Here is a 24129-nt window from a genome sequence, read left to right on the forward strand (position 1 = left end):
ATCAGAAAGGGAGTGACATGATCATATTTTTTACCTTTATAAATAAGCTTAACGGCAGTGTTTTGTATAATTTGTAAGCGTTTCTTTTCTTTTTGTGTAATGTTTAACAATAGAGAATTGCAGTAGTCAAGTTTAGAAATGATTAAAGAGTGTAGTAGGATATTTAGAGATTTTGGTTCTAAGAATTTTGAAATTGATCGAATTAGACGAAGTCTAAAGAAACAAGATTTAACAGTATTATTTATATGGTCATGGTAGGAAAGGTTATTGTCAATAGTGACGCCAAGGATTTTTAAAGATGATACAATTTCAATGGACGTATTATCAAGAATGAAAGGAGCACACAGATTAATTCCTTGCTTCCAAGTGAATAGTAAAGCCTTAGTCTTTTGTACATTTAAGGCTAACATGTGAGAGGTAAGCCATTGTTGAACTTTTTCTAGTTTTAAATTAATTTGTTGTAATTCTTCTTTATTTTCTGGATCTATTGGATGAGTAATTTGTATGTCATCTGCGTAACTAAAAGTGGTAAATCCTATAGATTGACATAATGTTAGTAAAGGAGATAAGAAAATATTGAATAGTAATGGAGATAAGATGGATCCTTGTGGGATACCATAATTAAGAGTATAAGGTTTGGAATTAGAATTATTGAAAGTCACTGTTGATGAACGATTAGACAAAAAAGATTTAAACCAATCAAATATTTGATCGCAAATTCCAATGGCTTTCAATCTGTTGAGAAGTAATTCGTGATCCACGTTATCAAATGCGGCAGACAAATCTAATAAAAAGAGGATAATGGACTTGTGATGATCTAAGTAATAGTGTATATTTGTAGTTAATCCAATCAAAGAGTATTCTGTAGAATTATTTTTCCTAAATCATGAAGACTCAGACTGAGGCATAGAAAGAGGCTTGACCTCGCAGGAGTTTGCAGAATACCCAGGCTGGATTAGAGTAGCTAGCTTCAGTCCTATTTTGGTAAGGAACTGAACAAATTGCTGCTCTAACATGGTCTGGAAAGAAGCCGGCAAGGATGGGTCCGTGTCTGAAACTGGACCACCTGCCTTGGCTGGAGGTTCAACCAAGGCAGTGGAAATGTGCTTCGACTTAGAAGTCTTAGGCACCTTAAGCACCACCAGTGGAACTGTCTGCTGAGCTATCTGACCTGAGGAAACAGAAGGAAATACAGCAGACGTCGTCAAGGAAAGAGCCGCTACAAATGAAGAAGGTCTGATGAGGCTCGAGGTCGAAGCAGTGGAGGCAGGAGGGCCCTCGGTCAAAGGTCGGCTTCGGAGTCGAAGAAGTGGTCGAATCCATCTGGAATAGCTTCTCCACTGAAAGTAGACGATGTTTAAGGGTTTGAGGTTGAAGAGTAGCACAGTATTCGCACGACTTTGGATGATGTTGTGGCCCAAGGCACTTGAGGCACCTGGTGTGTGGGTCCGTAAGAGAAATTGCACGTTGACACTGGCTACACTTCTTGAAGCCTGTCGCGGGCCAGGACATAGAAGGAAACCCAGCCGCTGCAAGGTCGAAGCCCCTGGGCTGCGGTTGAGCAGCCTGCCCTGGCAGCCGAACGGAAGAAATAATTTTTTTTTTTTTTTTTAAACTTGAAATAAAAGAATAAAGTAAACACAGCAATTCGTGAAGAAAAATAACACAAACTGTGGTGAGAGAAGGCATAAAGTGAGAAAGTTAAACGCAGAGAGTCAAAGACGGACTTCTCGGTTCTGCGGAGAACTGAGGAGACGCGCCCTATGCTGGGCGGGAAGGCACTTGCGCATGCGCGGTGTGGTCGACTCAAAACTTCTAGTTTCTACAAGCAAGTCTGCTTGCGAGGCTTCTGCATCCGGGCTCCGATGACGTCAACCTTATGTGAGAATAGCTGCCTGCTTGTCCTGGGATAAATCATGTTCCCTCTCAATCTCCTCCAGCCGAGCACCCACTGGAACCAGAGGGGGCCCGGGCACAGAGTCATTGGGCAGGACGGACAGTGGGGGAACCGGCAGAGGGATTCTCAGCCTCCCAATGGGCCTGACAGGAGTGCATTTGCTGAAAGAAATAACCCTGGGCAAAATTTGGGTAAGGAGCAGTCCCATGCTCAGGATGGTACCTGCAGAAATCTTGCAGACTCCCCCGAGCATTGCCACCTCGAACAGTCTGGCAAACACTGTATCTAGGCAGGCAGGGCACTTTAAAGTGCGTCAGTGTTTGAATTAACTAGTCCAAAATCTCTGAAAAACAACAAGGACCCCCAAAAAAGAAAGTTTAGTGATGGACACCGCATCCGCTGACCAAGCCCGAAGCCAGAAGGTCCAATGCGCAGCCATGTATTTAGCAGACATCTGCAAGAATTCATAGAGGGCGTCTGAGAGGATAGAGGCAGCCATCTGAATCTGGCACCTCCTGACCATCAGACTCACTGTCAAGGACTCCCAAGGCAGGCACATCAAAATTCTGTTTAAGAATGGTCTCCAACTTACGCTCCTCAGAGTCTGTTAAGACGGAACTGCCCTCGATTGGCACAGTATGCCGCATAGCAATAGCTGAGACCACCGCATCCATCACTGGCGACTTTAAGGTAGTCCTATCCCCCACCGGGATGGGATACAAACAGGCCAAGGAACCCGCAAACCAAAAAGACGCCTCCGGCAAAGTCCACTGCGCCAGAATAATATCAGAAAAAAAATGGATGTATTGGACAAGAGTGGGAAGCAGAGGAAAACCCCTAAAGAAGAGGGTCCTCCACACTCGGGGTTGCAGGCGGCACCTCCTCAAAGCGCAACACTGAGGAGATCTGCTGAATCAGTTCTGAGAGCTTGTCCCTCTGAAAAAGGCGCACCTCAAACGCCTCCTTGCTGGTAGACAGAAAAAACAAGTCCCTGGTACCAGTGGTTGTCCCCTCGAGAGGATCCTGGAGGTGTCCCCAAGGGTCCAGGACCTCATGCATTAGTTAAAACTCTCCTCAGACAAGTCCTCGTCTGAGGCCATACGTGGGCACCTGGATGAGGGAGAAGGAGGGGGGACACACAAAAAGAATTAAGATGTCAAAACATCAGGGGGCGTGGAGGGAACAAACCCCCGAGACCCCCTGGACACAAGTAGGACCCCCTGGCTGCCAGAAAATATGCTTTACACAAAGCAAAAAGAAAATGAGGGGGGGAAAAACCCCGGCGGCCCCATGGGATACCCTGCCCGAGCAGGGGACCCAGCTGTAACCTGTCCCTGTTATGTCAAAACAGGGAGAAGGCACCTGAGGCTAAATACAAGATGAAGGGGCTATCTGAGGGAAAACGGCGAGCCGGAAGAAACTGGAGAAATTTCACTTTCCCGGCACAACGAGTGTGAAAACTCGATCGCACGTTCCCGGATCCCCGACGGCACTGCTCAAGATGGCGGAGCCGACCATGCAGCTGCAGATAGCGTCTTCCCAGATCAGCTCCCTGTCGAACGATCGACCTATGGAAGGGAAAATCGAGACGTGGTTCAAAGAACTAAAGGCAGAAATGGTGGAGCTGAGGTCTGATGTGAAGACCGCGCAGGGAGAGATCCGGGCGGAAGTGGGAGATCTGAGCGGCAGAGTCCTTGTCGCTGAAGAACGCTTAGGCCACGTGGAAGTCTTGGCGGAGGAACGATCCGCTGCTATGGACACAGTTGTGGCGCAAATGGAGGACTTAAAAAGGCAGGTTAAGGACTTGGAGAATCGCTCCAGGCGAAATAATCTACGTTTTAAGGGAGTACCAGACTTGGATCGCTATAAGGATGCCAGGGAAGTGGTGTCAGACTTTTGCAAAGCCCTCCTTGCTGATGAATCTCAGATGATTCCACTAGTGATAGACTTACAGAGGGCTCACAGAAGCCTGGGGCAGGTGAGAGGTCCTGGCAACCGTGACATTGTAGCTTGCTTTGGTGACTTTCAATTGAAGGAAAAAGTTTTACAGGCTGCACGTCGTCGTCCTGATTTTGTGTGGCAGGGGTTGAAAGTGGGGGTCTATCAAGATCTGGCCCTCGCTACACTCCAGAAACACAGATCGTTTAGGGAAGTCACCCAAATACTGCGTGCTGAGGGCTACCGCTACAGGTGGCTCTTTCCCTTTGGATTGCATTTCACCATTAATGGGACTCACCGGAAGGTAGATAATGTAGCTGATGCATGGATGGCGTTGAAAGACCTTGGATGTCGGATGCCGCATGACATCCTGATCGAGCTACATCGGGACCAGCACCGGAGATCAGAGCTGGTGTTTCCCAGAGCCCTATAGAGGATAGTCAACCCTCTACCTCAGTCACCTGATCCGGTCCTCCAGAAGGAACTCTGACTTCTATATCTTTGGACTGCAGCTGAATGTGATTTTGTTCTGCTGGTTGAAAATGGTTTGCTTGCTCACTAGGGAATGGTTATTCCATTTGTTATGTGTTCTTGCTTTATGCAGAAAAAGTTGGTTAGTTACCTGTACAGGTTTGGATGGAGTGCTTGTTTGAGTGTGTGTATTATATGTATGCTTGGGGAATTGGGGGATTGAATGGGGAGGTAAAGCAACACAAGGTGCTAACTATGGGCCTTTTCAGTATGACTCATTTTCTTCATATGGCTGATTCGAAACTTGGAGAATCAGCTAATTGGAGGGGGGGAGGGGGGTCTGTTTGTAAGGGGTTTAGCGGGCAGCGGAGCTTGGGTACTGGGCGGTCCCCGGGGAAAGATCCAGAGTTGATCATAGGCTCCTGGAACGTAAATGGGCTTAATAGCCCGGGCAAAAGGAGTATAGTCCTCCGCGACCTCCGTCGTATGAAGTGGGACATATGCCTCCTGCAGGAGATGCACCTGAGACCTAGGGATGTATCTTTGCTCCAACGACCACAGTTTGATATGCTCTGTACCCATCAAGGGGAGGGGACTACAAAAAGGGCAGGAGGATTGGCTATTCTGGCACGCAAGGAACTGGGATTACAGGTGGAACATGTCTATAGGGACAGAGAGGGAAGGTGTCTAGCGGTGAAAGGTGTGCTTCAGGGTCGCCCTCTGACTATTATCAATATTTATGGCCCCAATGTGGGACAAGAAGCTTACTATCGGAAATTGAAGGGGGCTCTGCATGCTTTTACGCAAGGGGCGGTCTATCTGGGAGGAGACTTTAACATCCCTCCAGACCCTGCTGTAGATCATTCAGGGGGAGGGCGTAGATCAACGAGAAAGTCAGCTGCTGCATTTCGCGATCTGATGGGTTCGCTTGGCCTCGTAGATGGCTGGAGATTGCTTCATGGTGCTCAGAGATCATATACTTTCTATTCCCATGCACAGAACACTTATACTAGACTAGATGGGGTATGGATTCATAGGAACCAAGCAGGGGGGCTGCGAGTAGCAGAGATAGAACCGATGCATGTCTCAGATCATGCACCGGTGTGGTTATCTTGCACCGGCATGTTAGATCCGGGGGGTTGTACATATTGGAGGCTTAATGAATCCCTGCTGAGTTCCCCCCAGGTGGTTACTGCGGTGGAAAATACTATGAGAGATTATTTGGAGTTGAATGACAATGGGGAGGTATCGGATGCTATTTTGTGGGATGCCCTGAAAGCAGTGGTCCGGGGAGAGCTTATTAAGTGGGGGGCTAGATTTAAAAAACAGAGAGCCCGAGCCTTTCTTCAATTGCGGACCCGACTGACTCAGTTGGAGTTGAACCACCAGAACACGAGAGATCCCCAGACTTTGGTTCAACTGCAAAGAGTCCGGGATGAATTATACCAGCTTCAGGTAGAGGAAACAGAACGTATGCGCGAGAGATTTCGTCTTACTATTTATGAGCATAGCAATAAGGCTAGTGCGCAATTGGCTAGATATATTCGTATCAAACAAAACAAGACGACTATCACTTGTATTAAGGGAGAACTAGGGGGGAACCTACAAGTCACGGACTCTGCTATCCAACGTGAGTTCCGGGACTTCTACTCTGGGCTTTATGGACACCCGGGGCCACTAGATGCTGGAGTGCAGACTGGATTTCTGGACTCGCTGCAGATACCTAGGCTGGCAGAGTCGGATCAGGAGTATTTAAGGGAACCGATACAACTCTCTGAGATCTTGGGGGTGATTGGGGGGTTGAAGAACGGTAAATCACCAGGGTTAGATGGGTATACTAGTCGTTATTATAAACAGTTCTCGGGGCACTTGGGGCCTCTTTTGGTCCGGGTAGCTAATGGAATCTCTACTGGCGGTATGTTGCCACCTACGATGGGTGAGGCTGGGGTGGTTATATTACCCAAACCGGGTAGAGATCCTTTATTATGTGGGTCTTATCGGCCCATATCGTTGTTGAACTTAGATGCAAAAATTTTGGCTAAGGTCCTAGCCCAACGTTTGGGGAAGGTATTGCCGTCCCTGATCCATCAAGACCAAGCGGGGTTCATACAATGGAGACAGGTGAGCGATAATATTAGGAGAACACTTAATTTAATTTGGGAGATAGGCACTGGTCGGGACAAGGCGGTTCTGATCTCGGTTGATGCCGAGAAGGCATTCGATTGGGTTCTCTGGGGGGTTTTATGGGATGTCATGGATAGGATGGGACTAGGGGGCCCGTTCAGAGATTGGGTTCGGGCTCTGTATGCTGCTCCGCGGGCATGCTTGCGGATTAATCAATCTTATACTGATTTTTTCCCCATCTTTCGGGGAACTCGGCAGGGATGTCCCCTCTCTCCATTATTATTTGCAGTGTACCTTGAACCCCTTGCTTTGGCCATTAGACATCACCCATCGCTAGTTGGGGTTGTCAGTGGAGGGGTGGATCATCGAATAGCGATGTTTGCGGATGATATTCTACAATATGTGGGACAACCTGAGAACTCTATACCCCATTTATTACAATTATTTGACACCTACGGACAGTTCTCTGGGTTTAAAATAAACTTGGCTAAGACGGAAATTTTGAATATGACCTTGACGCAGGGGGAGGTGGATGGGTTAAAGGGTACTTTTCCCTTTAAATGGGCTAGCCATGGGATTAAATACTTGGGCATCTTTATTCCCTCGGATCTTGGGAGGATATATGAGAAAAATTATTTGCCTATTTATAGATGTATAAGGGCTGACTTACAGCGCTAGAATGGCCTATGGCTGTCTTGGTGGGGTAGGATAGCGATCATTAAAATGAATGTACTTCCTAGATTTTTGTTCCTGTTTCAGACTTTGCCTATATCGGTTCCTTTAGGGGAACTGAGGAGATTAAGCAGAGAAATTCGCAATTTTATTTGGCATCGTAAATCCCCACGACTTTCCCAATCCCTGTTGTGGGCTCCTCGGGAAGAGGGAGGTAGAGGGTTACCTAATCTGGTGTGGTATTATCAAGCGGCACAGCTGAAGTTAGTGTTGGATTGGGATATGGGGGACCACAAAAGTGGGGTTCAGTTGGAACAGAGATTTAGTGGTTTGGAGCCCTTGAAATATAGGCTGTGGACTTCTGGCCCGCAGCGTTCATGGATACAGAGCATATCAAACCCCTTCGTACAACATTTGGCAAGGGTATGGAATCAGGCGCGTACTAACTTGGGAGGGGGGGCTTTGGTATCTTTCCTGGCTAATATCAAAACTGAACCTCTATTCCCCGCAGGTCGTGATAATGGGGTTTTTCATCGATGGTCTCAAAAGGGGATTCAAGTATTTAGAGATTTAATTGGGATGACTGGGATTGTTTCTTTTAAAGTAATCCAACAGAAATATGACTTACCAGATGGAGATTGTTTCGCATATTTCCAAATTAGACATTTTATGCACGCTCAGGGTTGGGACTCTGGATTGCCGCTCGAGAGGGAAACACTGGAAAATTTATGGTTGTTACTTCAGAAAGTTCCTAAATCATTATCTGTGCTGTATCAATATAGAAGGGGATATTTACCTACTACTTACCGGTACTCGTTTCGTCTGCAATGGGAAAGGGACTTAGGCTCCCAGTTGACAGCTAAAGATTGGGAGGCAATATGTAGGGAGGTATATAAAGCTTCTTCCTGTGCTTTGGTTCAGGAAAACGCTTATAAGGTTCTCACGAGGTGGTATTATACCCCGGACCCCCTGCACAGAATGTTTCCTGGAGCATCTGATCAATGCTGGAGATGTGGTTCCCATGTGGGGTCCTTTTTACATATCTGGTGGGAATGTGGGGTTCTCACATCCTTTTGGAAAGCGGTGATTGGTACTTTATCTGAGTGTTTGGGTGAATGTGTGGTGCTTTCTCCTTTAAGCTGCCTTCTAGGATTGTATAATACCAGGGAGCATACCTGGCAAACTAAATTTATTCGTTGGGGGTTGGCGGCTGCTAAATGCCTCATTGCCAACCATTGGAAAAATGCAAAGGCCCACTCTCATACTACTTGGGTTAACCGGTTGTTATCTTTGGGGAGGATGGAGATAGCAGTGGCCAAGAGGCGCCATACCTATATCACTTACTTCCACACTTGGAGCAAGTTGGAAAATCTGCTGGACACACTCTGAGGGAACTACTAGTATTGGTTGCTCTGTTGTCTGCTACGTGAATGGGGAGGAGGTGGGGGACTGTGGGGTACTCTGGGATGGGGATCATGGGCAGGAGGGGGGGAAGGGATGGAAAAAACTAGATGAGGCTGAATGGTTTTGATTTTGGGTTGTGGTTTTATTGCTTTTACTACTGTATTACCTGTATTGTACTTGTATCTGATATTACTTGTTTCTTGTGGTTTTGCTATTATTGTACAATATATTGAAAATTTTTCAATAAAAATTTATATATATAAAAAAAAAAAGAAATGCCTGCACCGGATCTGACCTGGGGTCCATCTAGTCCGGCGATCCGCACACGCGGAGGCTCAGCTAGGCACACCCTGGCGAATACGAGTGACCATTGTATTCGCCAGGGTGTGCCTGGCTGAGCCTCCGCATGTGCAGATCGCCGGACTAGATGGACCCCAGGTCTGATCCGATGCAGGCATTTCTTATGTTCCCCCCCCCAAGAGAACTGGCATTGCTCCCCCCGAAGGCCCCCCTGCGATCCAGCACCCTCCCCCCCGCAATGCGGCAGCCCCCCGGCCGCGATCGGGCACCCCCCCCGACGTGATCCGGCACCCCCGTGATGCAATTGGGCACCCCCCCGCCGCGATTGGGCACCCCCCGCCACAATTGGGAACCCCCCCGACACTTCATACTGTCATCTGGGCACCAGCACCGGCATGTCCTGTGCTTGGTGCCGGTGCCCTAAAATCAGCCTCCTCTTCTGCTGGGCCTTGAGCATCTGCGCATGCTCAAGGCCTGCGAGTTCATGTTCCTGTACTAAAGTCGGGCCTTACCAATCAGGAGCTGCGTGTCAAAGCAGCTCCTGATTGGTGAGGCCCGACTTTAGTAAAGGAAGAGGCGGTCGGAGCATACAATGAGTGATTTCCTTCACTCGCCGGCGCTCCGGCTGCCCTCTCCTGCCCTCTCTTGTCTCCCCTGCCTAAAAACCGTATTCACAGTTTTTTGAAATTTGGAACCCCCGTGAATTTCAGAGGAGTACTGTACTGTTTCAAAAGAAATAAAAAATTCTCACACATCTTTTTTATGGCTTTTAGATAGGGTTTGATTCTTCCTGATTTTTAATTTTCAGTTTTGTGATATGCCACTGCTCTAGTCTCTACATCTGATATGAAGAATTGTGTGTGTGGTATAAGTAGCATGGGTTATTAGTGCTAAAATATAATGGAATTTTGTGGATTATAATGTAGTTGTGTTCCTTGTTGCTATGATTTGTTTGGCACAGATGTTTTAAAATTTAATAGAGATGACAAAGGTAGACTCACCTCCTGCTCCTCACATCGACCTGCTGATGCAATTTCAGGCTCTTTCTTCACTTTCACAAGTGTCCCATCCTCCTCTGATGCTGGAGAAGAGATTTCATCCAAAGTAGTCTCTTCATCTATTTCACTGTCACCTGGAATAAACACACTCATCATTCATGTGAACATCTCCTGTTCATAGATTCAGGTATCAACTATTAAATCAAGGCTATACCTGGGCTGTCTGTAAAATTATTGTTAATAGCCTTTTCGATAATTTGAACTGCTGTGGCTGAGGGTGCAATGCAGCTGCCTTCACCTTAGATAGACATGGAGGAAGCCACTGCTTGGAATTTTGGTACTATTTAGGTTTCTGCCAGGTACTTGTGACCAACGTTGGCCACTGCTGGAAAGCAGAATACAGGGCTAGATGGACCATTGGTCTGTCCCACTATTGCTATTTTTATATTCTTATGAAAGAGCAACAGGGGGTTCCTTTCAATATAAGAGCAGCATGGAGGAAGAAGGGGGAGAAACGTAGCAGATTCCCTCAAAAGATGTACCATAATGTGTCCTGTCACACTCATCCCCTTGACAACATTCTATTTTAATGTCTTTAATGCCATCAGGCCATGAGCCCCTGCACCTTTAAGAAGACAAGGTTAACAAGATAATGTCACTTAGAAAAAAATGCTACTAGGAAGGAGAAAAATAAGCTTTTATTTTAGCTTGGCACCCCTAGACAACTACCTACTGGAAGATTGGGTCGGAGCATGAAATAACCATTTGGTATCAATGCAACTATCTCACCACATTTTTTATGCAGCACTTTGGTTCAATAGGCTGGACAGGAAGTGTTATGACTTAGAAATCTAATCTATAGGCCTGGTATTCAAAAAACCTGAGCTACTATATTTCTACTGCTGTTTCTAAATTAGTGCCTATTTTTAGCCAAACTTAGGAGTTTAAGTTTACAGCTTAAAATTCATTGTAATTTAGAAGTTTAAAAGTTATGTTTATAAATTTAAATGTACCATTTATTTGTCTAGATTTATGAGAATAATCCTGAAAATGGTTGCTAAACTCTAACCCCCCTTTTACAAAGCCACAGCAGTGGCTGCCATGTGGCAAATGTTCCGATGCCCATTAAATCTCTATGAGTGTCAGAGCGATTACTGCAGCAGCAGCCGTTGCTGCAGCTTTGTAAAAAAAAGTCCTGTTTTCCCCCCCACACTAAACCCACCCGTTGTCACCCATTATTTGTGATCCTAATTTAAGAGTTCAGAGAAATTCTGAGTATAAATTTAGGCAGTCAACTCTAGAAAATTTTCTTTTTTTTTTTTTTTTAATTTTTTTAAAATTAATTTTCCATTCTTACAGCAATTAATTCACATATAATATAATTAATTATTACATAACATTTGTAATTACAATCAATACATCATATCATAAATAATAAATCCCTCCCCTTTTTTCAATTCTTATTTCCAAAAATTATACAAATCCCTCCCCAATCCTATATATCTACTACCAATGTGCTAAGAAATCTGATCAGTAGAATAATTAGTCAATGGTTGCCATATTTTCTTAAAATTATGAAGATTCCCTTGTTGTAACGCTATTACTTTTTCCATTTTGTATATATGACAGACAGAGTTCCACCAGAATGTATAATTTAATTTGGTATAGTCCTTCCAATTTTGAGTTATTTTTTTTTTTATGTATTAGAAAATTTTCAAAGAAGCCAATTTAGGAACATAATTCTCAAAGGAGTTCTTTAGTAGCTTCTGACTTACTGCTGCTGATATCCTGATCTGCTGGCTGCTGTGGTGATGGGTGCTCTTGAGCAAACTGTCTTGAGAATTCAGTTTTCATCATTGCTTGACGAGCCTGCTCCTCAAGTCCTGCAATCACCTGCTCCCCTAGAAGAAAGGACAAATGTCATGCCATATTTTAGCTACATAGGAAGTTCTTCTTCACCCAGAGAGTGGTAGAAAACCGGAACAATCTTCTGGAGTCTGTCATAGGAGAAAACACCCTCCAGGGATTCAAGACAAAGTTAGACAAGTTCCTGCTGAGCAAGGACGTAGGCTGATAGGGATAGTCTTGGTTAGGGCGCTGGTCTTAAACCAGAAGGCCGCCGTGTGAGCAGGCTGTTGGGCATGATGGACCACTGGTCTGACCCAGCAGCGGCAATTTTTATGTTCTTATGAGACCATGTATTATTCCATTAAAATGAAAGCAAAACACTGAAATTTAGAATTAATCTGACACCTTCATATCACCCCCTCCTCTCACGATCTGCACCTGCGTCGGAAGCCTTCTCTCTGACGTGATGTCTGATAGGCTTCTAATGCAGGTGCAGCTCATGAAAGGAACCGCGGCGGCAGCTTTGAACTTAAAAATAACTTTGGCAAGCGACTGTAACGGAGCCGGCCAGACTGCGGGCCGCAGAACAGTAGCTGGGGGGCCACGAGTTTGAGACCGCTGTGTTAGATGGAGTGAGGGCGGGAGTCGCCTCCGTGGTCACCGCCTCCGTATGTGAAGAAGAAACCACCGCTGACTTCTTCTACCTTGCATGCGAAGCCACAAAGCTACAGATCATGGATCACGTAGGTAGGAATGCGCATGAGCGCTTAGGGTTTTATTATTAGTGATTATTTTCTAATGCTCAATATGACTTCCTTTTTTTAAGGTTTGACATTTGTGCTGGAATATTTTTATTAAATATAAGAAGTATCTCATTCTAGAAGTGAATAATTAGATATTCGCCCTCTTTCAAATGGTATAGAGGTTTATTTTTTTTAAATTTTTTTATTCATTTTCAAATCAAACAACAAGTGCATAAAAATGAATTATAATGATGATTACAATATAGCACTATAATTGACTAATATATGAACTATAATTTTTTTTTATAAATATCCCACCCTCCCTCCCTTCATCCCATGTTCCATTTAAGTATTATATGCAATATTATACAACAATCATATAAACATCTCATATTTAATTATATCCCAAATCCACCCTCCCCCCTTGAATGTGCTAGATAATTCTAAAGAAATAAAAGAAAAGGAACAGAAAAGAACAATGTCTATTCATCACAATATTTCTCCAATGGCCCCCATATCTTTATAAATTTATTATATGTCCCTTTTTGTACTGCAATTGCTCTTTCCATCTTAAAAATATGGCACAACGAATTCCACCAGAATGTAGAATTAAGATTATTATGATTTTTCCAATTGTTGGTATTATGTTGAATGGCTACCCCTGTCATAACTAATAAAAGTTTGTTGTTGTGTGATGAAATTTGACTCTTTTTCCTCATAGTCATTCCAAATAAAACAGTATCATATGAGATCGCTACATGGTTTTCCAATAAAGAATTTACTTGAGTCTAAATTGAATCCCAAAATGACTTAATGAAGGGACAATAATAAAGAAGATGATCTAATGTCCCTGGTTCCAGATTACAATGCCAGCATTTATTAGTCTTGGAACTATCCAACTTTTGTAATCTAACAGGGGTCCAAAACACTCTATGCAACAAAAAGAACCAAGTTTGTCTCATAGATGCTGACACTGTAGATCTCATCCTCCAAGACCAAATTTGTGGCCATTGAGATGCAGAAATCTGATGCTTAATCTCAATGCTCCAGATGTCTCTTAGACCACACTTTGGTTTTTTATTCAAGTATCCAGATAATAATTTATACCACAATGCGGCTTGATGTCCTAGGAAGTCTGCTTGGAAGCACAGGAACTCCAGACTATATTGATTATCTAAATTTTTCCATTCAGGGAACCCCACCTGAATAGCCTGCTTCAACTGCAATCATTTAAAACTTAGTGATTTATTAAGACCAAATCTATGTTGCAGTTGTGAAAAGTCAAGCAGTTTACCATCTGAAATAACATCTTTCAGAGTTCGAATACCTGCAATGATCCAATTCTTCCAAAGGACTTGGGCTCTGCCGATTTTAATCTTGGAGTTTATCCATAAGGAATGATTAGTTGATTTATTAATTGGGATAGGTGTTAAGTTACTTATATACCTCAGTGTTTTCCATGTATCCATTAAAATTATATAATCTTTATATCTCCTAGGCATCTTAATACTTGGTAAATGAACTAAATTCAAAGGAAACATGAGGCGCCATTCCAAATATAACCAATCTGGTGCATTATCTATGAGTTCAGGGAGGATCCAATACAAACCCTGACGTAAAATATAGGCTTGATGGTACCTATAAAAATTTGGAAAATTTACCCCGCCCTCCTCAATTAGTTTTTGCAAAGATACTAAAGCAATTCTAGGCATTTTGCCAAGCCAAAGAAATTTCGTAAGAATACCATTAAGCTTTTTGTAAAAGGACCCTTGAAAGAAAATTGGTATCATACTCATTTGGTAACAAACCACAGGCAAAATCATCATTTTAATAGTTTGAACTCTCCCCCACCAAGAAAGATGTAGAGGATCGCTGGGGGAAGTTGAGGAGAGCCACGAGGCGGCTGACCGGCAACAGAGAGAGGCAGGAGCAGGAGCGGAAAGCCGGGAGCAGGACCGAGAGGGCAACGGAGAACAAGGCAGGCAGGAGATAGAGAGGGGCAGAGGCGAGAGTTAGCTCCGCCCACCCCTCCGATGTCACCAACTCCCGAAGCCGAGCTCCCCCCTTAAAAGGGAAGGAGCCAACGGCTCGGAGATCGCTGGGGGAAGTTGAGGAGAGCCACGAGGCAGTTGACCGGCAGCTTGCAGCAGGAGGTTGGGAGGGCTGAGCCGAGCACATGGCAGCGGAGGAGCAGTGAGAGCAGATCGGAGGTGAAAGCAAAGAGGAGGAAGCAGTAAAAGCAGAGTGGGGTGCAGAGAGATCACGGAGAAGAGAGGAGCAGAGGCGGAACAGGCAGAACAGAGTCAGGGAAGAGGCGAGAGATAGCTCCACCTACCCCCGACACCAGCAGAGAAAGAGAGACAGAGAGGACACCAGCAGCAGAGAGAGAGAGAGAGAGAGAGAGAGAGGACACCAGCAGAGAAAGAGAGACAGAGAGGACACCAGCAGCAGGCAGATAGAGAGAAAGGACACCAGCGCAGAGAGAGAGACAGAGAGGACACCAGCAGCAGAGAGAGTAACAGAGAGGACACCAGCAGAGAGAGAGAGACAGAGAGGACACCAGCAGCAGGCAGAGAGAGACAGAGAGGACACCAGCAGCAGGCAGAGAGAGAGGACACTAGCAGAGAGAGAGAGACAGAGAGGACACCAGCAGCAGAGAGAGAGAGAGAAGACACCAGCAAAGAGAGTGTGAGGACACCAGCGGAGAGAGAGGACACCAGCAACAGAGAGAGAGAGAGGACACCAGCAGGGAGAGACAGAGAGGACACCAGCAGCAGGCAGAGAAAGAGAGGACACCAGCAGCAGGCAGAGAGAGAGAGGACACCAGCAGCAGCTAGCTACACGCCGGGTACACTCCAACACACCAAGGAACTTTAGGTACGAGAAAAGAGAAATGGAGGCAGCAGAAGCCCAGCGAAGCTTCCCAGTATACTGCATCGAGTGTTATATGTATGACTACCTCCCCTCCGGGAGACAGGCGTACATATGCAGTCGATGTCAGGAACTGGATAGCTTAAAGAAGGAGGTCGGGAGACTGCAGGTCAAGGTCCAGGAGCTGGAGGGACTCCGCACCGTAGAGGAACCGTGGGCAACTGAGGCAGCTGAGGATACCACCAGAGAGAGCCACATCAATGAGCAGGTTAGAGAGCTCGAGAGATTCATCGAAGAGGCCTGCAAAATGGTAGAGGCACAGGATCACCAGCAATTCAGAAGGGAACCAACAGATGGAGGACAGAACCCACCAGACGCCAGGGGGGAAGGACCTTCCGGGGGAACTGAGCAGGCAGAGACCCATCAGAACCAGGAGGATGGATTGGAGGATCGAGTCACTGATACAGACCTGAGACCCAAGAGGAAGCTGAGAAAAGGGAAATCTGCAATCGTGGTGGGAGACTCAATCCTGAGAGAGGTGGACAGTCACATAGCAGGAGGCAGAGAAGACCGACTAATGACATGTCTCCCAGGGGCGAGGACAAAGGACATCTCCGACAGAATCAAGAGAATCCTGAAAGGAGCTGAGATGGAGGAGACAGCAGTGATAATCCACGTTGGAACCAACGACGTCAGCAGAAGGAACTACAACAGGACTACACTGACCTAGCAGTTTAAGATCCTGGGGAGGAGACTGAAGCTGAGGACAAGGAAGATAGCCTTCTCAGAGATCCTGCCAGTACCGAGGGCGGATGCAAGGAGGCAGACCGAGCTGCAAGCAATAAACGGTTGGCTGAGGAGATGGTGCGAAGAGGAGGGTTTTCACTTTGTACGGAACTGGACAACCTTCCAGGGGAAAAACAAGCTTTACAGGAGGGACAGACTGCACCTGAGCACGGCTGAGACGAGGATGCTGGCACGTAACATCCAGACCGGCATAGACATGGCTTTAAACTGAGGACAAGGGGAAAGCCGATAGTCGATCTGACATCGACACATCGGACTACAGTATCAAACAAGGATGCTGAACCAGGAAAAGGCGGTAGAGGGCTCGAGACTGAGTGTTCATTTTTTGAAAAAAAAAAACCCCATGCAATGCAGGGGCCCAGGGAACTAATGAAGCTAAAGAGCGGGAAAAGGAGGAAACAGCCGGAGCCAGAGGGACATCCAGAAATGGGGATGCAGGTAGAGGATGAGATAGGTACACCGCAGGAGGGGGATGAGGACGAAACAGACACACCACAGGAGGAGGATGAACGGAACGAGGCTCGGGGACTGGCAGCCCATGAAGGGGTCGGCAGGAGCACCAAACCATGAGGGAAAACAACAGAGAAGGTTAACAGCCGGGAATTAATTTGCCTATACACAAATGCTAGGAGCCTAAGAACCAAAATGGGAGAGCTAGAATTTATAGCCAGTAAGGAGGACCTAGACATAATTGGAGTCACAGAAACATGGTGGTCCGAAGACAACAAATGGGATGTGGTCCTACCAGGGTACAAACTCTATAGGAAGGACAGGACACACAAGAAGGGTGGAGGAATAGCGCTATATATAAAGGACTCCATCCCTTCAACCAGGATGGAAACAACAGTAAGGGCGGACGGCTTGGAATCACTATGGGTTAAGCTGACAGGAGGAAATGGAGCAGACATAAAATTGGGACTGTACTATCGCCCACCAGGACAACCGGAAGCAAACGACCAGGACCTGGAGGCTGAAAAGCGGAAGTGTGGTGGTAATGGGGGATTTCAACTACCCTGGAATAGACTGGAGCATTGGACACTCAAATTGCACGAGAGAAACAAAATTCCTGGAAGCAGTGAGGGACTGTTTCATGGAACAGCTGGTCACGGAACCAACACGAGGAGATGCCACTCTTGACCTAATCCTCAACGGGCTAGGGGGACCCGCAAAGGAGGTGGTAGTACTAGCGCCACTAGGAAACAGCGATCACAACATGATCCAGTGCAAGCTAAAAATAAGAACATCAAAAGTGAAAAGAACCACAACGACAGCACTCAATTTCAGAAAAGGAAATTACGAGGCCATGAGGAAAATGGTGGGAAAGAAGCTCAGCAACAGCTCAGGGAAGATGGAGACCGTAAAGGAAGCCTGGGCCCTACTCAAGAGCACGGTGCACGAAGCACAAAACCTGTACGTCCCCAGATTTAGGAAAGGGTGCAAAAAGAATCGAACAAAAAACCCGGCGTGGATAACAAATGCAGTGAAAAAGGCGATAAGGGACAAGAAAATATCTTTCAGAAAATTCAAAAAGGACCAAACAAAGGACAACCAGAAGGAGCACAAAAGGCAACAAAAAGATTGTCACCGAGTGGTTAGAAAAGCAAAAAGAGAATATGAGGAGAGACTGGCGGGGGAAGCAAGAAACTTTAAACCATTCTTCAGGTATGTGAAGGGGAAACAACCAGCCAAGGAGGAAGTGGGACCATTGGACGATGGAGACAGGAAGGGAGTGGTAAAGGAGGAAAAAGAGATAGCTGACAGGTTAAACAAGTTCTTCTCGTCAGTCTTCACGAGAGAGGACACATCCAATATCCCAGAATCCGAGGAGATCATAAACGGAGACCATGATGAAAAGCTGGTCCAACTAGAGGTAAGCCGAGAGGATGTCCTCTGACAGGTAGACAGATTGAAGAGCGACAAATCACCTGGTCCAGACGGCATCCACCCAAGGGTACTAAAAGAACTGAGAAACGAAATAGCGGAAATACTTCGCCAAATATGTAACCTATCTTTAAAAACTGGGGAGATCCCAGAGGACTGGAAAATAGCAAACGTCACGCCCATCTTTAAGAAGGGATCAAGGGGTGACCCGGGAAACTACAGGCCGGTGAGCTTGACCTCGGTCCCAGGAAAGATGATGGAAGCACTGGTTAAGCACACAATCTGCGAACACATAGAAAACAATGGTCAACTAAAGGCGAGCCAGCACGGCTTCTGCAAGGGAAGGTCGTGCCTCATGAACCTACTGTACTTCTTTGAGGGAATAAACAGCCAGATGGATAAAGGGGAATCCATAGACATCATTTACCTTGACTTCCAAAAAGCCTTTGACAAGGTAAACATAGAAACATAGAAGATGACGGCAGAAAAGGGCTATAGCCCATCAAGTCTGCCCACTCTGCTTACCCACCCCCTGTCTATGCCCTAATGACCCAAGGTACCTCACGAACGACTACTCAAGAAGCTGTGGAACCACGGGGTGCAAGGGGATGTCCACTGATGGATCAAACACTGGCTGGCAGGCAGGAAACAGAGGGTTGGAGTAAAGGGCCATTACTCAGACTGGCAATGGGTCACGAGCGGAGTTCCACAGGGATCGGTGCTGGGACCGCTTCTGTTCAATATATTTATTAACGACCTGGAGACGGGGACGAAACATGAGGTTATTAAATTTGCTGATGACACCAAATTCTACGGCAGGGTTAGAACCACGGAAGACTGTGAAGACCTACAAAGGGACCTAACGAGACTGGAAGAGTGGGCAAAAAAAGTGGCAAATGAGTTTTAACATAGAGAAATGCAAGGTCATGCATGTAGGGAAAAAGAACCCAATGTTCAGCTACAAAATGGGGGTTCATTGCTAGGGGTGAGCAACCTTGAAAGAGACCTGGGGGTGATGGTGGACACAATATTGAAAGCATCGGCACAGTGTGCGATAGCCTCAAAGAAAGCGAACAGAAAGCACAGTTACTTACCGTAACAGGTGTTATCCAGGGACAGCAGGCATATATTCTCACATGTGGGTGACGTCATCTAAGGAGCCCCAGCGCGGACAGCTTTTCAAGCAAACTTGATTGAAGTTTCAAGTTTGCTACACTGCACCACGCATGTGCATGCCTTCTTGCCCACTAGAGGGCGCATCCCACCTCGTGGTCCTCAGTTCCATAACTAGCAAAGAAGCCATCCCCGGGGAGGAGGGCGGGTTGTGAGAATATATGCCTGCTGTCCCTGGATAACACCTGTTACGGTAAGTAACTGTGCTTTATCCCAGGACAAGCAGGCATGATATTCTCACATGTGGGTGACCTCTAAGCCAACCAAAAAAGGGCAGGTGGGAGGATGGCAATTTAGGAAAACAGATTACGTAACACCGACTGGCCAAACCGGCCGTCGTTTCTGGACAAAGTGTCCAGACAATAGTGGGAGGTGAACGTATGAACCGAAGACCAAGTGGCAGCTTTACATATGTCCTCCATAGGAGTAGATCGGAGGAAAGCAACCGAAACTGCCATCGCCCGGACCTTATGCCCCGTGACTCGACCCGGGAGCTTAAGATCAGCCTGAGCGTAGCAAAAAGAAATACAAGCAGCCAACCAGTTGGACAAGGTGCGCTTGGAAATAGGGTGTCCTAAACGATTAGGATCAAAGGACAAAAACAGTTGAGGAACCTTCCGTTGAGACCTGGTACGTTGGAGATAAAATGCCAACGCCCTCTTACAGTCAAGCGTGTGGAGCGCCGTCTCGCCAGGATGGGAGTGGGGCTTAGGAAAGAACACAGGAAGGACAATGGACTGATTGAGGTGGAAATCAGAAACAACTTTAGGTAAAAATTTAGGATGGGTGCGGAGAACCACCTTGTCATGATGAAACACAGTAAAAGGCGGGTCCGCAACCAAAGCTTGCAGCTCACTAATCCGTCGAGCAGATGTGAGGGCAATCAGAAATACCACCTTCCAAGTAAGAAATTTCAGGAGAGACTTGTCGATAGGCTCAAAGGGAGGTTTCATCAGTTGAGCTAAGACAACATTCAAATCCCAAACGACGGGAGGAGGCTTCAGAGGGAGACAAACATTGATAAGACCCTTCATGAAACGCGTCAGCAGAGGATGAAGCGAAAGAGAACGTCCGTCCAAGTGCCGATGGAAAGCAGAAATGGCACTGAGATGTACCTGAACAGATGTCGTCTTCAGGCCGGAATTAGACAAATGTAACAAATAGTCCAGTACCGAAGACACCGGGACCGAATCCGGATCCAGATGACGCGAGGAACACCAGGAGGAAAACCTGGTCCATTTCTGGAAGTAGCAAAGCCTGGTCGAGACCTTGCGCGAGGCTTCCAAAACTTCCCTCACCGACTGAGAAACTGGGACCGAAGTCAAGGGGAGAGGAACCAAGCGGTCAGGTGTAACGACTGCAGGTTGGGATGTAACAGCGAACCCCGACTCTGAGATAGCAGAGAGGGAAACACAGGCAGAAGCAGAGGCTCCCTGACACTGAGTTGAAGAAGCAGGGAGAACCAGTGTTGACGAGGCCACCGAGGCGCAATGAGAATCATAGTGGCTCTGGATGATTTGAGACGAACCAACGTCCTCAAGATCAGGGGAAAAGGAGGAAACGCATAAAGGAACCTCCCTCCCCAGTCGAGAAGAAAGGCGTCCGCTTCTAGACGGTCCAGGGAGTACATCCGAGAACAATACAGGGGTAGTTTGCGAGGCAAACAGATCCACTTGTGGAGTCCCCCATCGGTCGAAGACCTCGCGCAGGACTCTGGAGTTGAGTGACCACTCGTGCGGCTGGAGAAGCCGACTGAGTTTGTCTGCCAAGCAGTTCTGTTCCCCCTGGATATAGACCGCCTGTAGGAAGATGTTCTGGGAGATCGCCCATTCCCAAAGGCGCAGAGCTTCCCGGCAGAGGGACCAAGAGCCCGTCCCACCTTGCTTGTTCACATAATACATGGCCACCTGGTTGTCCGTTCGCACGAGGACTACCTGATTGCGGAGCAGGTGGCCGAATGCTCGAGCCGCCAGAAAGATGGCGCGAAGCTCCAACACATTGATGTGACAGCGTCGGTCCTCCCCCGACCACAGGCCCTGGGTCCGCAGACCGTCGAGGTGGGCCCCCACGCGTACTCCAAGGAGTCCGTGGTCAGAACTTTGCGATGTGGAGGGACGAGAAAGAGCAAACCCCCGGAAAGATTCGAAGAGTCGGTCCACCAACGGAGCGAACGTCTCAAAGAAGGAGTCACCGTTATGCAACAAGAGACAGGATCGCACTCCTGGCGCCACTGAGAGGCCAGAGTCCACTGAGGAATTCTCAGGTGCAGTCTGGCGAACGGAGTGACGTGGACCGTAGACGCCATGTGGCCCAGAAGCATCATCATGCGCTGAGCCGACACTACAGGTAGCTGAGAAATCAGACGGCCCAACCGAACCAAAGCCTCCAAACGAGGAGGAGGGAGGAATGAACGTAGGCGAACAGTGTCCAGCACTGCGCCTATAAACTGAAGCGATTGGGTCGGGCACAACTGTGACTTGGGAAAGTTCACTTTGAACCCTAGTCGCTGAAGGAAGGCGATAGACTGTAGGGTCGCTGAGATAACCCCCTCCCTGGTCGGGGCCTTGATCAGCCAATCGTCCAGGTATGGGAAGACCTAAAGCCCCCGAGACCTCAGGGCTGCAGCGACTACCACCATACACTTCGTGAAGACACGAGGGGACGAAGCCAGGCCGAAGGGGAGGACCCTGTACTGCAGGTGTAGCTCGCCCACCTGGAACCGTAAGAATTTGCGGAAGGTGGGATGCACTGGAACATGGGTGTACGCTTCCTTCAGGTCCAGGGAGCACATCCAGTCCCCTTCCTCCAAGAGAGGATACAATACCGGAAGTGACAACATCCTGAACTTCTCCCGGACCAGGAACTTGTTGAGCTTTCTGAGGTCTAGAATGGGGCGCAAGTCCCCGGTCTTTTTTGGGACCAAAAAGTAACGGGAGTAAAACCCCTGCCCCCGCTGATCGGGGGGTACAGGTTCCACCGCCCGAAGCCTCAACAAGGCCCTGGCCTCAGCCATGAGGATGGGGAGCTGGGTCCGATTGTATGGGCAAGCCCCCGGTGACTGTTCCGGCGGCGCAGACCAGAAGTTGAGAGAATAGCCCTCGGAGACGGTCCGGAGCACCCAAGCGTCGGATGTTATCTCGGTCCAAGCCGCGTAAAAGGACCGGAGTCGACCCTCTATGGGAAGGGGGTCCGGCGCGATCGCGGAGGGGGGCCGGCCCCATCCGCCTAGCCCGTCAAAAGGACGGCGCTGGCTTGGAAGGATCCTGCGCCGGAGGTTTGGTTTGTCCCCCTCTTCCCTGTTGAGGTGGGCGCCGAGGCGGGGGCCTAGAAAAAGCCGGGGACGACTTCTGAGGGTACCGCCTCGGGGGAGGCCGGAAGGATTTCTGCGGCGTGGCCCGAGGTTTCGGACGGACCAAGGAGGCCAACGAGCGCTCCTGTTCCGACAACCGTTTGGTCGCCGCCTCCAGGGATTCATCAAATAATTCGGACCCCACGCAAGGTAAGTCCGCAAGGCGTTCCTGCAGGTTCGGGTCCATATCGAGGGTGCGTAGCCATGCCAATCGGCGTATAGCTACCGCAAAAGCCAACACCCTCGATACCAGCTCAAACGCATCGTACACAGCATGAAAAAGGTACAGGCGCAATTGAGACAGGTTGGACATAAACCTGTCAAACCCTTCCTTGCGGGAGTCCGGCAAGGCTTCGCGATACTGGGGCAGATCCTTTACCATGCCACGCAGATAGGATGAGAAGGTAAAGGCATAATTTAAAACCCTGGTTGCCATGAAGGAATTCGCATAGAGGCGACGACCAAACTTGTCAAGGGTCCGACCCTCCCTGCCGGGCGGGACCACCGCAGAAACTCGGGAGGGTTGCGTCTTTTTGAGCGCAGACTCGACCAGTAAAGACTGGTGGGAGAGTTGAGCCTTCTCGAATCCCTTGGGTGGTATCGTCCTATACTTGGACTCCATCTTGGACGGAACCGCAGTGACTGTAAGAGGTGAAGTCAGGTTCTTAAGCAAGGTCTGATGAAGGACCTTATTCAAGGGCAGCCGAGGGGTTTCCCTCGGGGGAGTGGGAAGGTCCTGCTCCTCGAGGAACTCTTTTGTGTATTGAGATCCAGCCATGAGGTCCAGACCCAAGGCACGTGCCATGTCCTGCACGAAGCTGGAGAAGGAGGACGGTCTGGCGGGCGGTGAGGGGGTTCTCGACCTCTCTGCCGAACAGAAGGGGGAAGCCTCGTGGGAATATCGTGGTTCCCTACCGGACCCTGAGTCCCAAGAGGCCAAATCCAATGGCCTCGAGGGGGTCGGGGAACGTCTCCGTTTCGAAGAACCTCTGGGAGAGGTCCCAGGTGTCCGAGGGACCGAGACACGCCCCCTCCTCTTCGGCGAGGAGTCACGCGAACCCCCTCTCGCGGGGGAACGGAGAAGCCTCGGGTTATCGAGGCGGAGCTCCGAAACCCGCAAGGCCTCGCCCCCGAGCGGCGAGGAGCGACCACGTCGTCGAGGAGAGCCTCGCGAACGCTTAGGCTTCCGAGGCCGACGCCTCGTCCGAGGCCGGCCCGAGGGCGAAGAGCCCCGGGAGGACCTCGAGGAAGAGGAGGAGGAGATCCGCCTCACCCTGCGCACCTTGTCATGGGGCTGGACGCTACTCTCCGGTGGGGCCCCCGAGGCCGAGGTCGAGGGTAAGGTTGGGGCCGAGGTCGGTGCCGTCCCGGTACCCGAGACCGAGGGAGTCGAGACCAAGGCCGCCGAGGCCGGGGCCCTCGAGGCCGAAGCTGTCGAGGCCGAAGCCTGCTGCAAGTGCTCGAGGGCTCCAGACAGCTCCGTGGCAATCAATGCTCGGAGCAAATCTTGGAACGCCGGGATCCCCACCATGGTAGGCAGGTCCGAGGCCGGGGGATGCTCCCTGGAGGGCGACCTCGGTCTCGAGTATTCCCTCGGGGCATTAGTGGCCGTAGTTCTTGGCGGGGCCGAGGACGACCCACCCGCCGTCGAGG

The 24129-nt window shown here is 48.3% G+C and overlaps 1 protein-coding gene across 2 annotated transcripts in view; it reads right to left on the reverse strand.

The window, feature by feature from the left end:
- ZNF821 (zinc finger protein 821) overlaps positions 1-24129 on the reverse strand; it is a 232290-nt gene that overhangs the window by 103205 nt on the left and 104956 nt on the right. For both annotated transcript variants that reach the window (XM_033943375.1, XM_033943374.1), the window contains exons 5-6: positions 11580-11705; positions 9808-9938 (exon numbers count right to left, since the gene is read on the reverse strand). In XM_033943375.1, the coding sequence (XP_033799266.1) occupies positions 9808-9938; positions 11580-11705 (257 nt within the window). The remainder of the gene's footprint in view (positions 1-9807; positions 9939-11579; positions 11706-24129) is intronic.

Source organism: Geotrypetes seraphini, chromosome 4 (assembly GCF_902459505.1).
Source record: "Geotrypetes seraphini chromosome 4, aGeoSer1.1, whole genome shotgun sequence".
NCBI lineage: Eukaryota > Metazoa > Chordata > Amphibia > Gymnophiona > Dermophiidae > Geotrypetes > Geotrypetes seraphini.